This window comes from Pelophylax lessonae (assembly GCF_965119305.1).
Source record: "Pelophylax lessonae genome assembly, chromosome: 2".
Classification (NCBI taxonomy): Eukaryota; Metazoa; Chordata; class Amphibia; order Anura; family Ranidae; genus Pelophylax; species Pelophylax lessonae.
Window position 1 is genome coordinate 562,207,028 of NC_138769.1, and position 16,312 is coordinate 562,223,339.

Below are 16,312 nucleotides of genomic sequence, written 5' to 3' on the forward strand. Positions count from 1 at the left end.
TTAAGTAAGGCCTGGGATTCTAATGCATATAATACAACTATAGCCTTAGCTGATACCTGTATGGCCAGAAATACAGACTTTTGGCTTAAGGAACTGTTAAAACGTGTCCGCAGTATGGCAGGATCACAAGATCTGATAGATTCCTTAAACATGATTAGTAAAGCTGCGTTCTATTTGGCAGACGCAGCTGTGGAGTCATTAACAGCATCTGCTAAAACAGCAGCATTAGTAAATTCTGCTAGAAGGGCGCTTTGGGTCAAAGCTTGGGAAGCTGATACCCTGCCCTTCCGGCCTAATTCCCGCCCTATGTGGTGGTGAGTTCTAAAAGAATATGTATATGTATTTATATGTAGCTGTTTGATTGACTATATTCCTTAAAGTTCGGTTGGAAACTACTTTCCTATTACTGGAGCTAAGGATGGGTGGGACCCTTTTAAACAGCTGCAAATTAGTTGTGTTTCCTGTGAGGCGGAGCCACAATCTCCCAAATGTAGGCCGTCCTGGAAGGATTGAAGAGAAAAGCCGTTACCGGTGAACTAACGGTAAGTTTTCTATGGACTGAGAAGAAGGGCCCCCGTCTGCAGCGAGGCTCCTTTCCTTTTCCACACTAGTTATGATTTATGGAGCGTTGTGTCCGTCAATGAACTTCAGAGAAAAGGATTTTACGGTAAGTAAAAAAATCCCATTTTTGGCACCACTAAAGGCTCAGGGTACCTATCAGCAGAGAGAGAGATAACCGGGACCCCTAAGGACTAACCCTACCTATCGTTGGAGCCGTGAGAATTCGGACCCAGCATTACCATGGTTGCCATCCCTGTTCATATGTCCCGGGCACAGGAAACTGAAGAAGAGGCGGAGCTTCGGCATCCCCACGGCGCTTCGGTCTTCTCTAGCGTCTCCCAGGCTAAGAGAAAATGGCCGCCAACCAGAGATCAGCCAGACTAAGGGAAAATTGCCCCGTGACATCATCGGGCTACACAAACATGGCTGCCAACTAGAGACCAGCCAGATTAAGGGAAAATGGCCACCATCAGCTATAGCATGCTTCAGGATCTTCCCTGTGCCCTCTGCAACGCTGCAACCTCTGCAAGGGGACCCCCTCCTGAAGGTAAGATACATGTTAGGGGAGACTCAGCTGCACACTCTGAACCAGTCTCTGCACTGGGACCTTCCTGCACTATACCCACACTGCAAACAGTGGGGCATGCACCTAGGGGTCTCCTACACTGGGACCCCTCCAGACAAGGGCAGGGGACACTATCCCAGTACCCTTATAGAGTGGGGATAGCGGGGGGGGGAGACCCCAGAGGTCTCCGCTGCATCCTCTGCCCTGGGACCCCCACCAGACCCCAGGTCCAGACAGGGGGGAAAGGGAGTGGGGGAAGCCCAGTTCACTGAGGGATTTTTAAGGATGGGAGAAGGGAACCTCTGCAGGCAGGACCAACCGTCCCTAGAGGTTACCCGCGTCCACCCAAAATAAAAATGCCAAAAGGGGAGAGGGGGGACTGTACTTACCCTTCCATGGTGCAGGTAACATTCCAAACCGAATGCTCGCCACAGAAGTAGGGGAGCTGTCGGCCAAGGGATCGCTGCAACTCAGACCCAAGCCTGGTCGTATATGACCCTGCGAGGCGTTTAACTCGCGGGCCAGCCTCTGTCCGTGAGGCTATGACATGGCCGACCTAGTTTGTAGCTGCTGTCTGCACGCGCTCGCTGGCTGGGCTGGGGGGGACTCCTGGATTCAGATTATCCAGCCCATCGCCCAGCCCGGCAGTTGATTCTAGATCTCTAGAATCAAACAAATCTAGAATCTAGAAAAAACAAAAAAGATGTAAGGAAGGAGAAAAAAATTGCTAGGACCAGAGATCCCAGCCGGGAGCCTAGGTCCTTACTCCTGACTAGACAGATTAAAACTGATTACCTTGAGCAGAGATGGGGGGTTATATACCAAGCTGAGGACGGCCCATGGGCGTAGCCATGTGTTTTTTGTTCTGCCTAGTCCTACTCCTGGAGGAGGCACTATAACCCATTAGTTATGATTTATTGAGCACTGTGTCTTGTCGATGAACGAAAGAGAAATAATTATTTGATCCCCTGCATATTTTGTAACTTTGCCCACTTACAAAGAAATGAAGGGTCTATAATTTTTATCATAGGTGTATTTTAAATTATAGAGACAGAATATCAACCAAAAATCCAGAAAAAAACACAAGATGCAAATGTTATAAATTGAGTTGCAGTGAGTAAAATAAGTATTTGATCCCCAAGCAAAACATGACTTGGTATTTGGTGGAGAAACCCTTGTTGGCAAGCACAGAGGTACGAAGTTTCTTGTAGTTAGTTACCAGGTTTGCACACATCTCAGGAGGGATTTTGGTCTACTCTTCTTACAGATCTTCTCTACATCCTTAAGGTTTCTTGGTTGTCACTTGGCAACTTGAAGTTTCAGCTCCCTCCATAAATATTCTATAGGATTAAGGTCTGGAGACTGGCTAGGTCACTCAATGGCCCTAATGTGCTTCTTCTTGAGCCACTATTTGTTGCCTTGGCGGTATGTTTTGGGTCATTCTCATGCTGGAAGACCCATCCACAACCCATTTTCTTTGTTTTGGCTGAGGGAAGAAAGGTTCTCATCCAAGATTTTACAATACATGACCCCGTCTTTTTGCCTCTCAATGCGGCAAAGTCTGCCTGTACCTTTAGCAGGGAAACAGCCCCAAAGCATAGTTTCCACCTCCTTGCTTGGCTGTTGGGATGTTGTTCTTAGGGTCATAGTCAGCATTTTTCTCCTTCCAAACACGTTGAGTCAAGGTGATGCCAAAAAGCTCAATTTTGGTCTCATCTAACCACTGCTCTTTTTCCCAAACCGTCTCTGAATCATTTAGATGTTCAGTTGCAAACTTCAGATGGGCCTGTGCATGTACCTTCTTGAGGAGGGGGACCTTGCGGGCGTTGCAGGATTTCAATCCATGGTGGTGTGTTGTGTTACTGATGGGTTGTTTGGTTACTGTGGTCCCAACTGCCTTGAGATCATTCACAAGCTCCCCCAATGTAGTTCTGGGCTGATCATCCTTACCCCATGAAGCAAAATCTTGCATTGAGCTCCAGACCGAGGGAGCTTTATGGTTATTTTGTATTGCGAATAATCGCTCTAACAGTTGTTTCCTTCTCACCAAGTTACTTGCTGATGGTCTTGTAGCCTTTTCCAGCCTTGTGCAGGTCTACAGTCTTGTCCCTGACGTCCTTTGACAGCGCCTTGGTCTTGCTCATGATGGTGAAGTTTGAATGAAAGAAAGAGATTGTGTGGACAGATGTCTTTAATACACATAAGGAGTTGTCGGTAGGAGCAGCTTCCTAAATTGACAGGACTAATCTGCGTATCACATGAGCACAAACTGTAGCCAGTCTGTGGGAGCCAGAAATGCTGTTGGTTGGTAGGGGATCAAATACTTATTTTACTCACTGAACTGCAACTCATTTTGTAACATTTGTATAATTTGTTTTTTTTCTCTGGATTTTTGATTGATATTTTGGCTCTACCTTTTGAATTACGCCTTTGATAACAATTATAGCCCCTTTTTTTGTTTGTAAGTGAACAAACTTACAAAATCTGCATGGGATCAAATAATAATTTTCCCCACTGTATATTGTTAAAGGATTTGCAAAGGCATTTATTTGACCTTATTGTACCCTCCACCCTCTCCCTTTTTAGATCATGTCCTAGTATTTTTTTTTTTTTCCTGTAGCAACAAACAACTTTTATTACTCCCTGTTACAGAGGCAGCTGCTGAATTTTCATTTCCTCCTGAGTTGGTCCCAACACCAGAACTACATTTTCCGAAAGCCCTTTCACAACACGCAGAGTGTGGGCAGGTTCATGGAAATTAAAGTAATTGTAAAGGCTAAAGGTGTTACCCTAATGCTTTCTCTGTATTAGGGTAAAAAAAACTTAAAATATCAGTGCCCCCCTCCCTAACAGTTATACCTGAATTCTGTAACGCTCCCCCGCTGTGCCCGGTTTCAGTTTTTCTCTCTTCTGCTCTCATAAGCTCGGCTGAAAGCAGTGAGAGCCATTGGCTTCTGCTGTTGTCTGTCAAATCATGTGAGGAGGACGGGGCGGAGCCACACTGGTTTGCTATGATGCACACGGACAAGAGGGGGACCCTAGAGCGCTGGCAGGGGACCCCAGAAGAAGAGGTTTTAGGCCGTTCTGTGCAAGTTTAAAGCTTTTATGGCCTTTTTAATGTTCACTCTTTATTGTCGGACTAATGTTTTCATTACCATCAGTAATTGTATGCTCCAAATATTCCTTAGTCATGATGATCTGATTATATATAATGTTCACTGAGAAATACAGTGTTGTCTAAATTTGTGTAACAGTATCACATAACAGAGCTTTGTAGTTAACAGAAATGTAAATTATAGGGCAGTGCGGAAGGCAGCATGTTATTAGCTCAAGTAAAGGCGATTGGCAGGGCTGCAACTCTGACCTAAGGGGGCATCTCACATCTGACTGTAAGCTTCAAAGGTCATCCTCAATAGGGGGTAAGTAAAGCTCAGGAATGGGTGTCCATACAAAAATTTAGCAAAACTTGCTTGAAGCAGGTCAAATGCAGGCCAAAAGGAGATCAACTGCGGGTCAAATGAGTCAGTGAATTCTGAATGATTTCAGAAGCGTCTCAAACTGATGTCAATCTGATGCCTGTGTCAACACAAGCCAAAAGCCTGTCAACACAGGCCCTTAATATAAATCTTTCCAAGATTAAGCATATGGAATTAAAATACCTTAAAACTAAATCTCAGAAATCCTACATAAGCCCAATCGGAAATGGTTCTCTATATAAGATTCCATTCATACTTGCTGTCCATGTGCATTGTGTTAGCTCATGTGCGTGTGGGTGCGAAGTCTGGTGCAGCTGTGCTTTGTAGCCAATCAGCTTCTAACTTCAGCTTGTTCAATTAAGTTTAGACAAAAAAAAAAATAGAAGCTGATTGGTTTCTAACAGCTATAGCTTCAGAATAGCAAAAGGTAGAAATCTGCAACAAAGTTTAACATCCTTGCAATGTGCACCGATCACCAAGAGGGGAATGTATTTTTGCCAATGCCAATGCACCAGAATGGACTAAACAATGTATATGTAGCATTTTGTTTGCAGTGAACCACAACACATGGTAGTGCATTATAATGCAGTGTGGTGCAACGCACATGTGTTGTAACTGCTCTGCCATAGTATGTTGGGATGCCATTCTTTTTGAACCTGCCTTACTCTAACGCAAAAGTGTGTTTTGGCTCTAAAGCAAACGTGTCTATAAGTCAGAATCCCTAAAGAACATCTGTGGCAAAGGGCAAACAGCACAAGCAATCCGCTCATAACTTTGTTGCAGAACAATACTGTAAATGTCCAGCTCTACCCAGAGCTCCCCACAATTTCTCTGCATCCTGGTAGTTTAGATTAGGCATACTTGCTGCCCCATTCCTACAATGCAGTGGAAGGTGGCAGAAAAATCTATCAGCAAGCATGGGCAGGGGGGAGCGCTGGATTATGTATAGCTGGTTGTTCTGGTACCAGACGACTTCAGTATATAAAGGGTATGGGTCGGTATAAATGTACGCAGCTACCTGATGTTGTTGGTTTGGCAATTGTGATGTATGCACAGGTTTACTTGAATGAGGATTCAAAATGACCCTTGAATTGCAAACCTTTTATACAGCATAAGTACTTCTTATAATCTCAAATATCTGAAGATTTTTCAGGGTACAGGGAGAGGTTTGCAGAACTTAAAAAAATCTTTTACTTTGAGCTAAGGGTCTGTTTAGTGCAAATGGCTGCTGTGTTTGTGTGTGGTCATCACTCTTATCTTTGATCAGCAAGATAAAGTCCTTTTCACAAGCCTGTGGCATGTGTACATGTTAGGAAACAGATTGTGTGATCGGTCTCTGCAGTGTCTGTGGTTTTTTTTTTTAACTTTGTAAACATTTGCTGTCATTTTATGTTTAACTTCCTGTCCTAAATTATGGTTTCAGAAAAGATCTTTTGACGACACAATAAAGAAATAATTTAATATACTTTATTTAATAAAGAGCAGTGGTCTGCAGTAACATATCAACCAAATTCAGATATTTATTCATTAATCCTTTTTTTGCTTATATCAGCTTGTGTCTAAATCTTTTCATGCAAAAGAACTTTCTTTAGAATAGCGCTGGAACAGATCAAAAAAATGTCAAAACACACTGTAACATTTGCTTTTTTTTTGTTTTTTGTTTTTTTTACATGTCAACGCACATTAAAGGGTCCATTGAAATGAAAAGAAGTGCATGAAAAATATAGGTGTCAATGTGTGTTCAAATGTGTATAAACTTATGTCAACACATTTCAACACTCATTAAAAGGATATGAATATTTGTTAATAATTTTAAACAGCTTCCAGCACCAAAGCCATCAGATTATACTTTACTTGCACCAATCTGCTTGCTTCAGTCCTGGTGTGCTTGTATCTATTCATAACTGTTGCATACAGTGGCTCTAATGCTGTGCTCCTAACCCCTCTAAAGCCGGGTACACACAGGACAAATGTCGGGAGACATTTGCCGGTTCAAAAAAAAGGCCGTCTGACATGCGGCCCATGTATATGTCGGTCTGTCGGACGTGCATGCTTGAAAACCAGTAGTCGACCTACTCCCGATCAGCACTCTCAGCCGGAGCCACGCTCCTGCTGTGATTAGACACAGCGGGTGCCAGGCCTCCCGCGATCTTCACATAAACTGACAGAAGACCCTCCTGCCTATGTAAACAAAGCAGGTGAGTCTTCTGTCACACAGGCAGAGAGAGAGCATGAGTTTAAGCTAAGCTAAAACCCTGATCTCTCTGTGCCTGTTACAGAGCCCCCTCACAGTCAGTAAGCACAAACAGGCATACATTTAACCCCTTGATCACCCCCAGTGCTAACCCCTTCTCTGCCAGTGTCATTTATACAGTAACAGTGCATAATATTTAGCACTGATTACTGTATTAATGTCAATGGTCCCCAAAAAGTGTCAAAAATGTCAGTTAGGGGTCCGATCTGTCTGCCGCAGTGTCGCAGTCCCGCTAAAAATCGCTGATCGCCGCCATTACTAATAGAAAAATAAATAAATAAAAAGTCCAAAAATCTATCCCGTAGTTTGGAAATGCTGTAACTTTTGCGCAAACCAATTAAAATACGTTTTTTTGGGATTTTTTTTACCAAAAATATGTAGCAGAATACAAATTAGCCTAAACTTATAAAAAAAAAATATTTTTTAAAAATTTTTTTATTGGGAATGTTTTTTATAGCTGGAAGTAAAAAATGTGTGTTTTTTTTTATTTTTTCAAAATTGTCGCTCTTTTTTTTTGTTTATAGGGCAAAATCTAACAAACTGCAGAGGTGATCAAATACCACCAAAAGAAAGCTCTATTTTTGGGGGGAGAAAAAGTCATCAATTGTATTTGGGTACAGCATCGCACGACCGCGCAATTGTTTGTTAAAGTAACGCAATGCTGAATCGCAACAAATGGCCTGGTCATTAAGGGGGTAAAACCTTCTGGAGTTGAAGTGGTTAACCACTAGTGTAGCTGCCATGGTGACCCTGCCCAATGCTTCAGGGGGCTCTTGTGGCCTCCTTGTAATATTCCATTGTACACTTGAAAAAGAGGGGCAATGGGGGCAGCATTTACAGGAACCGGTCCTCTCCATTTTCCTCCTGCAATTGCTGAAAGCTGGCTTCTCCTCCTCTCCCTCCAATATCTTCAGGAGGAAAAAGTTCATTATGTTGTTCAAAAGTCAAAGTTCTGAATAATTTAATTTCATTGTGACCTCCGACCAGTTACCAAGTCACTCAAGAGGCCCTCAATCTTCAAAAGGTTGAACACCCCCTGCTATAGAGCATAGGTGTGAACCTTAAGGTGAGATGCTACATGAAGCCTGATAGTTGTTTCACTGTCAACTGCCTTTAAGCTGATAACACCTGCTGTCTACTATGTATCACAGGATTACAACAAGAGACATACAAAACTATAGCATGTAGTATTTAACCACTTGCCACCCGCCATAAAACAGAATGATGGCCGCAAAGTGATCAAACTATCCTGACTGGCCGTCATACGACTTCCAGCAGGAAGAGCAGCTAATGTGCGCCCCCAGGGGCATGCATCGCCAATTAAGAGAACCTGTCACCATCTAGAGCTGTCACAACACATATGGACTTGTCTCACAGAACATCTGGATCTGTCAAAATCTTTTAAACAAGCCCGCCATCAGTGACCACATTTGCATCTGTCACAAAGGCCCGCCATCAGTGACCACATCTGCATCTGTCACACAGGCCCGCCATCAGTGACCACATCTGCATCTGTCACACAGGCCCGCCATTAGTGACCACATCTGCATCTGTCACACAGGCCCGCCATCAGTGACCGCATCTGCATCTGTCACACAGGCCCGCCATCAGTGACCACATCTGCATCTGTCACACAGGCCCGCCATCAGTGACCACATCTGCATCTGTCACACAGGCCCGCCATCAGTGACCACATCTGCATCTGTCACACAGGCTCACCATCAGTGACCACATCTGCATCTGTCACACAGGCCCGCCATCAGTGACCACATCTGCATCTGTCACACAGGCTCACCATCAGTGACCACATCTGCATCTGTCGCACAGGCCCGCCATCAGTGACCTGTCACATGGTACCACCATCAGTAATAATATACACTAATTTGGGCTAATTTCACCAAAGATATGTAGCAGTATAAAGTTTGGCCCAAATTTATGAAGAAAAATTACTTACTGGCAAAATTTTATAATCTAAACTAAAAAAGTTTTTTTTTTTTTCAAAATGTTTGCTCTTTTTTTGCCTATATTGCAAAAAATAAAAAACCCAGCGGTGATTAAATATCACCAAAAGAAAGCTCTATTTTTGTTTAAAAAAATGATAAAAATTTTGTTTGGGTACAGTGCATCATGAGTAATTGTCAATCAAAGTGTGAGATCTGGGCAGGAAGAGGGTATAAGTGCCCTGTAATAAAGTTGTTAATACAGCTACTGGTATGTTTACTTTTATGCTGGTAAACTGGTGTTATCGGACTAAGCTCAGGCAGTTGAAAGGGCAGCAACTGTCAGACTTTCAAAGCCTCTCTAATGCTTCTCTGACAGGTGTCCTCAAAGTAAAGCCAAATAGGGGGATTAATATAAATATTTCATAGGTAAACTTGTAGAATTAAAATAAATTAGGACTAGGTGCTCAGAATCTTGCAAAGGTCCAATGGTGACTGGTTTTCTTATTAAACTATTTTATTACCAATGTATAGTGACTAATCTTTCCCTTCAGAAAAGTTATTTAGTAAAAGTATTTTGTGTATGCTAATCTGTCAGTTGATAGCTGGACGTACCTGGATATTTTTTTAATGTCTGTGTACATTTTGATCTGTTCATCAAATGGTTTTTGTTCACTTGACAGTTGTACTGAAGTACTTTGGGTCTAAAATTGAAATTGGTGAAAGCATTTTGCAAAGCTGAAGCAACAAAAAGAAGTGCCTAAATCTTCATTGTGCTTTTAACATAACTCATACGAACAGGTTTATATAAAACTGCTCAGTGTTGTCCATTTATCCTTGTAACTAAATTTTCTCCCGGTCTCAGGATGAAGTTGGATCTTGGTGAAGTGAAGAAAGTTCAAGTCTTGGACAAGGTACAGTGTAATATATTTAGGGCTTTTTTTACACAGGCAAGCATGCTAAAGCCTCGTACACACGCGTCGATAATTGGCCGTGAATTTTCGGCCAACATCCGATCGGCCGATTTTTGGCTTGTTAGTATGATGCTTCCGACAACCGACTCCGACTTTTCGGCCGAAAAAAATCTGGTGTGCAGGCTATAAAATTTTTGTTGGCCGTCAACACAACGGCAGTACAGATTTCGGCAGACAAAAATCTGATGAGCAAGATTGGGCATGCTCAGAGAAGAAAAAACACACGGAAAGTAAACCAGCACATGACATCACTTCTGAAGTAGATTTTTGTTGGCCGAGAAAATTTGTGTGCAGTCTAGGCACATTCCAACCAACAAAACACCACTCTGGACAAAAGTCGGACGATCGGTCGGCCGATAATCGTTGCGTGTGTACGAGGCTTAAGACTTTGTTCACACTGCCGTGACTTGAAAGTCACACGACTTACAGTGCAACTTTGCCATGCAACTTCCCGGCGACTTGAATACTACTTTTATATAGCAATATTGAAAAGAAGTCACCTTGAAGTTGTACAGGAACCTTTTCTAAACTTGGAGGGACTTCAGTAGTGCTAATGAAGACCGTTCCTATTGACTAACATGAGCATTCACATGTCACGTGACTTGGGTCTCACAAGTCAGATCAGTGTGAACCGAGCCTAAACATAAGACACTGTTTACCTTTTTTTTTTATTTAAACTTTATTGAAATGTTACAAAATTACATTTATCTGTGCGCAAGAGATGCGTAATGCGCTGATTTAAGGCGAGGTGCAGTGTTTTGCAAAAAATGCAGCATGCCTACATTGTAACGCAACGTACCACAACCCACCTCAATACAGAGTTGTGGTATTAATAGGGCACATTGAAAACAATAGTTTTCTATGTACCCTTGCATTGATTTTTTATTGATCAAGAGCTTAGAGTAGATTGGAGGTATTACGACCCTGTGTGTAATTTCTGACTGCTCTCCCTCATCGTTTTAGTGGTTCACATTGAACAATGCAAAGAGTGGGAAGATCCATCTTCGACTGGAATGGCTTGCTCTCCAGTCCAATGCTTCCCAGTTGGAGCAGGTAAAGAAAATGCCATCTGTATTATTTGTTCATCTATCTCTAGTAGGTTGAGTATGTTATTTGTATACAGTGTCTCATAGAAGCCTTGGTAGCATGCCTTTGTTATGTTCTTCCACCCCCTGTAGCCATATCAATGGGGTTTCACTTTATATTAAATTTGAGATTGCAGTAGAGAAGTGGAACTTCATGATGAGGTATGCGAAGCCAGGATCTTTGAGCATTGAGATTTTGATCTCTCAGAGATCTAAGAAGGCAGTGGAAAACGTAAATGCTCTTTCAGATTTGGTCTGTAACTGTTTGATTCGGGAAGGCCTCTTGCACACGATACTCCTGTTTGAGCATCTCCTTTTTCAGCAGTAATTTTTGTCTCATTGAAATGCGCGCATTTTCGCGCAAATTCACGCACATGCATTTGCGCAAATTCGCGCCTCTGAATATGCAAATTATTTTTCAGATCAACAGTATTGGATCATGTGCGTTCATTTGATCGTATTTGCGCGCAAATGCGCGCATTAGGCATAAATTACTGTCCAAAAATGCAGATTTTTCTATTTTGTTCTTACTGAAGAATACGCGGTGCTCATTTACGCACCTGTGTGCATAGGCACATTAGAATGAATGGGCTGTATTTTAGCTCATAAAAAAAAAAAAGCTGTACTGAGCATTTTTAAGCTGCAGTGTGCAAGGGGCCTTAGGCTTACCATTCATAGGGAAATCTAATTTAATACTTAATTATTAGTCCATTATATTATTGACATCTAACATGCAATTTAGCTCCTTAATTCAGATCAAAAAGTATTTTTGCGCTCAGTAATAAGTGGAGCACTGCTCATCTCTGCTGTATTTGCAATTTGCTTGAACATCCCCATGCAAAGGGGCCAATCCTTGCCAATGATTGAATAAAGGGGAAGGAAGCACTTCACCTCAAATGCTCTACTAGTCTGTCAGCCAGGACTCAATGTGGTTGATCCTGGAATGACTGCAGACCCATAAATACTTCACTGCACTTTTTTTTTAAGACATCTGCTAGTTTGTGACCCGCTCTTCTCTAGTTAGTTGTACTGGCCTTGTGATCTCCTCCAGTGTGATCTGGGTTGTTGTCAAATAAGTTCATGTACATGGCCAGCTTTGGAGTCCTATTGAAAAGCTTAGACTTTGAGGCTGATTTAAAGCATTTTAAACCTTTCTGCCTGCACATTGTGTTTTTCACCTGCATAAGATATGCAATAATCATGTAGTTCACTTAATCTCTCAGCCTTTAGTAGAGTTAGGCCCCTTTCACACAGGCGGATCGTTCAGATCCTCCTGTCCGTTTTTTTGTCGGATCTGAACGGTCCCCCCATGCATTCCTATGGGGCATCGGATGGCAGCGGAGACATGTCCGCTGACATCCGATCCGATCCGTCAAATCTGGACGGATGGAAACCCTATTTTCCATCTGTCCAGCGGATCGGATCGGATGGGATCAGATGAGAACGGACCGACGGTCCGTTCCCATCCGATTTCCCCCATAGAGATGCATGGGGAACTGACAGCTGTGTCTCCGCACACAGCGCGGAGACACAGCTGTCATCCTGCTGCTCAGCGGGGGATCGGCGGCTCGATCCCCCGCTGAAAAAAACTGAATCCGTCCGACGGACGGATAGTGTGAAAGGGGCCTTAAGCTTTCAAATCCAGCGTCTCTAATTTCTGTTTGTATTCAAACATGAGGCATGCAGCATGGCACTGCACAGTTTAATACATGATCTCTGTCTGTAGCCTGAGATTAGAACTTCCTGTTAAGAAACAACATATTCCAGGTGAAATCTACAGATTAATTAGATCTGAGGCTGGCACAAGCTGGCAGAGCAATGAAGAAAAGAGATGTGTATGATCACATTAGCACTCCCACTTTTATTGTGTAACACAGAGGAAATGGCCAGGCATGCTTTGGATTGTGTGTGACCCAGAACAACAAATTACCTCTCCCTTTAGCAAATAGGGACAAGCTAGGTAAATGAATACATAGCCATGACACTACAAGTTGCCCCCACAACTTGTGAACCCATCATTATTTGAGAAGGCAATCAAACAACACAGGGAAAATAGCTCCACTAATACTTTGCTAAAACAACAAAAGCATTTAAGAATTGAGAATCTTCACTTTGAGAAACAAATGTCTATTCACTTTGAATACCCACGCATGTGCAGATGCTTTCATCAGAATTGGATTATAAATAAAATATTCACACAATTTTTCAACCACTTTCCGCCCAATGATGTCGTGGACCTTCATTGGAGATGAAAAAAAAATCTATATAATGATCTAATATAATATAATAATATATAATATCTAATATGATAATATATAATATCTATAATATGCAGCTACAGGCATCATTCAGATATTTTCTTTTTCAGCCGGCGATTCCCTGCACCGTAAAAACAATCATAGCGGTTGTTCAGCTGCTTGATTTGTTTTTACAGGTGGAGGGAGGGGACTTTTCAACTGCAGGAGATCTTTCTAATCTATTGCTGAGCCCATATCCACCATCATCTTGTGAGCAGCTTATTATCATTGCTGTGTCTTGGAAATAAAGTTATACACTTAGAGGCGCCTAGTGGAGAGATCTGGGAGCTTGTAGCTCCCAGATCTCTCTGTAAAGAGGACCTGTCATGTCCTATTCCTATTAGGCCCCGTTCACACTGGGGCGATCCGACTTGCCGGGGCGACTGAGCGGCCGGCACGGACTACATAACATTGAAGTCTATGCAGGTCGCTCCGGGTCGCCCCAAAGAAGCTCCGGACCCTTTTTCTAAGTCAGAGCGACTTGTGTCGCTCCTATTAGAACGGGTGCATAGCTTCTCTATGGCGAGCGACCTATGGCGACCTGTCAGGCGACCAGGTCGCCTGACAGGTCGCCCCAGTGTGAACGGGGACTTACAAGGGATGTTTACATACCTGGTAATAGGAATAAAAGTGATAAAAAAAAATGTAAAGTGAAATTGTCAAAATATAAAAATTATAAGTAAAATAAACAATAAAAAAAAAAAAAAAACCCGTAGAGTGCCCCCCGTCCCCTCGTGCTCCCACGCAGAAGTGAACACATACGTACGTCACTCCCGCATAAATAAACGGCGTTCAAACCGCACATTTGAGGTATCGCTGTGAACGTTAGAGTGTGAGGAATAATTCTAGCCCAGAACCTCCTCTGTAACTCTTAAATGTTAATCTGTAAAAAAATGTTTAAAGCGTAGCCTATGGAGATTTTCAAGTACCGAGTGTGCGCAATTTTTAAGCGTGACATGTTGGGTATCTGTTTACTCAAGGTACCATCAAAAAAAAAAACTAGTTTAAAAAATTGCTGCGCAAATTATGTGTGACATAAAAAGTTGCAATGACCACCATTTTATTCCCTAGGGTCTCTGCTAAAAAAACATACATAATGTTTGGGGGTTCTGAGCAATTTTCTAGCAATAAAATGATGATTTTTACATGTAGGAGAGAAGTGTCAGAATTTGCCTGGCAAGTGGTTAATGAAGGTTTTTAACTCCTTTAGTGAATTAGCTTAAATGTTTTGAGGGAATAATTCCAGTTTATATACAAAGCAAATGGGCAGGTGTGCTAGCCAATGTTTTCACTGGGCTCATTAGTGCTAGGACAATTAAAAGCACATTTTTAAATATTCTATATTGTCACCAAATGCAGCCCTGACCTTATTACCTTTATTATTTACTTTTTCAGATGATAAATTTGAACAAAACAATATCTTCAAAGACAAATGAACCTTCTTCTGCTATTCTTATTGTCTACTTGGATCGGGCAGATGACCTACCTGTAAGTACCTATGTACAGTATCTAGGCAAAGTCCACTGATGAGAGAAATACATTATTTAGTACATTTTACTTCTTCTGTCTGTCAGTTTTACAAGATATTATTTTACTGTGTCTATTTTCATAAATGGCCAATGTCTTCTAGGGTTTGATTTAAGGAAGTTGGAGCAAAAGAATAATATATCATGTTTCATCTTTCATTCTCTGGGAATTCAGGAAGCTTGGTTATTTTTGCTGACAGTTTATCATTTTCTCTAGTGTTTTGTTTGAGTGTCTATAAATCACCCACTGTCTGTTCTAAAGCTACTACAGAGTGGTTATAACAAATTTGATAGCATTCAGAAATATTTTTATCAAACTTTAAGATGAACGACAAAAGAAACCCAAAATGTATCTACCAGTTATGGTTTTTGTGTCATCTGTCTTGCTTGATTCATGCCGTGGGCAGTGTTCACTACAGTCATAATTGTAAAACATTATACATTATATGTGTAATCATATATAATAAAGTGAAAATCTGTCATAATTATCAGTCCCAAATAAGAATAAAATGAAAATCCAACATAATCATCAGTCCCAAGTGAAAAGGATGAAGAAAAAATAGTCCAAAGTGCAATGAGTGATCACAGTGCACGCCAGATCCCAACACCAACATGGAATGATATATGCGCTCACCAGAGAAATTGGACCCAAAATATCGTATAGTACATGGGTCAAACCGACTCATATGGTGTATGGTGGGTCGTCCAGACTGATGTTATACCCTCAGATGCTCCAATGTGGACTTGTAGCGAATATACACACAGGAAGGCTCCAATTCAACCGATGTTTAAGAAATGAAGCAAAAAAGGAGCAAATATAGTGTAATACCGCTAAAATTTTTATGAATTAAAATAAAGCAAGTAAACTTACAGACATCCCAGGAATATGCACAAACCAAGAACACATGGGCTAGACTGTCAGCGGCGTGGTCTTGACGCGTTTCAACAAAAATGCCTTTTTCAAAAGATATTGCCAGCCTAGAGAGTATACATACTCTGTATTTATAATCTAAATTGTATTAGAATTCGTATCCCACCTGTCAGAGGCTGCCCAGTAACGCCATGCCGAGCCAAAATGGTGTCGGCGTGCGGTTTAAGCCTCACTTCGGTTAGAGCTAAATGACGCAACGTCACTTCCGGGATGAACCGGAAGTGACGAAAGAGCCGCGTCATTCACGGAAATTAGCCGCGATACGGATATAGTAAGGAGGCATCACCGAAGCTGGAAAAGCCATTTTAACAGCGGGACAACAATCCAGGGTTTAATACAAGGAGTTACTATATGTTAATATGAAGCCTACATATAACTGCAGAGGTGTTCACATAGCAACAGTACTAAGAATTAACCTTAGCAGATGTTGTAATGAATACATTAAACTCATAACATGCTAACTGTAAAATATTAAAATAATATAATGTTAAAATAATAATATAATGTTATGAGTCCATATCACGGCTAAATTCCGCGAATGACGCGGCTCTTTCGTCACTTCCGGTTTTTCCCGGAAGTGACGTTGCGTCATTTGGCTCTAACGGAATGGAGGCTTGAACCGCACGCCGACGCCATTTTGGCTCGGCATTGGCTTTACTGGGCAGCCTCTGCCAGGTGGGATACGAATTCTAATTAAATTTAG

The 16,312-nt window shown here is 41.9% G+C and overlaps 1 protein-coding gene across 1 annotated transcript in view; it reads left to right on the forward strand.

Moving 5' to 3' along the window:
• Nucleotides 1-16,312, forward strand: part of ESYT1 (extended synaptotagmin 1) — a 169,797-nt gene that overhangs the window by 91,758 nt on the left and 61,727 nt on the right. The window contains exons 12-14 of the mRNA XM_082246504.1: nucleotides 9,662-9,710; nucleotides 10,734-10,823; nucleotides 14,548-14,640. Coding sequence (XP_082102630.1) covers nucleotides 9,662-9,710; nucleotides 10,734-10,823; nucleotides 14,548-14,640 — 232 coding nt within the window. The remainder of the gene's footprint in view (nucleotides 1-9,661; nucleotides 9,711-10,733; nucleotides 10,824-14,547; nucleotides 14,641-16,312) is intronic.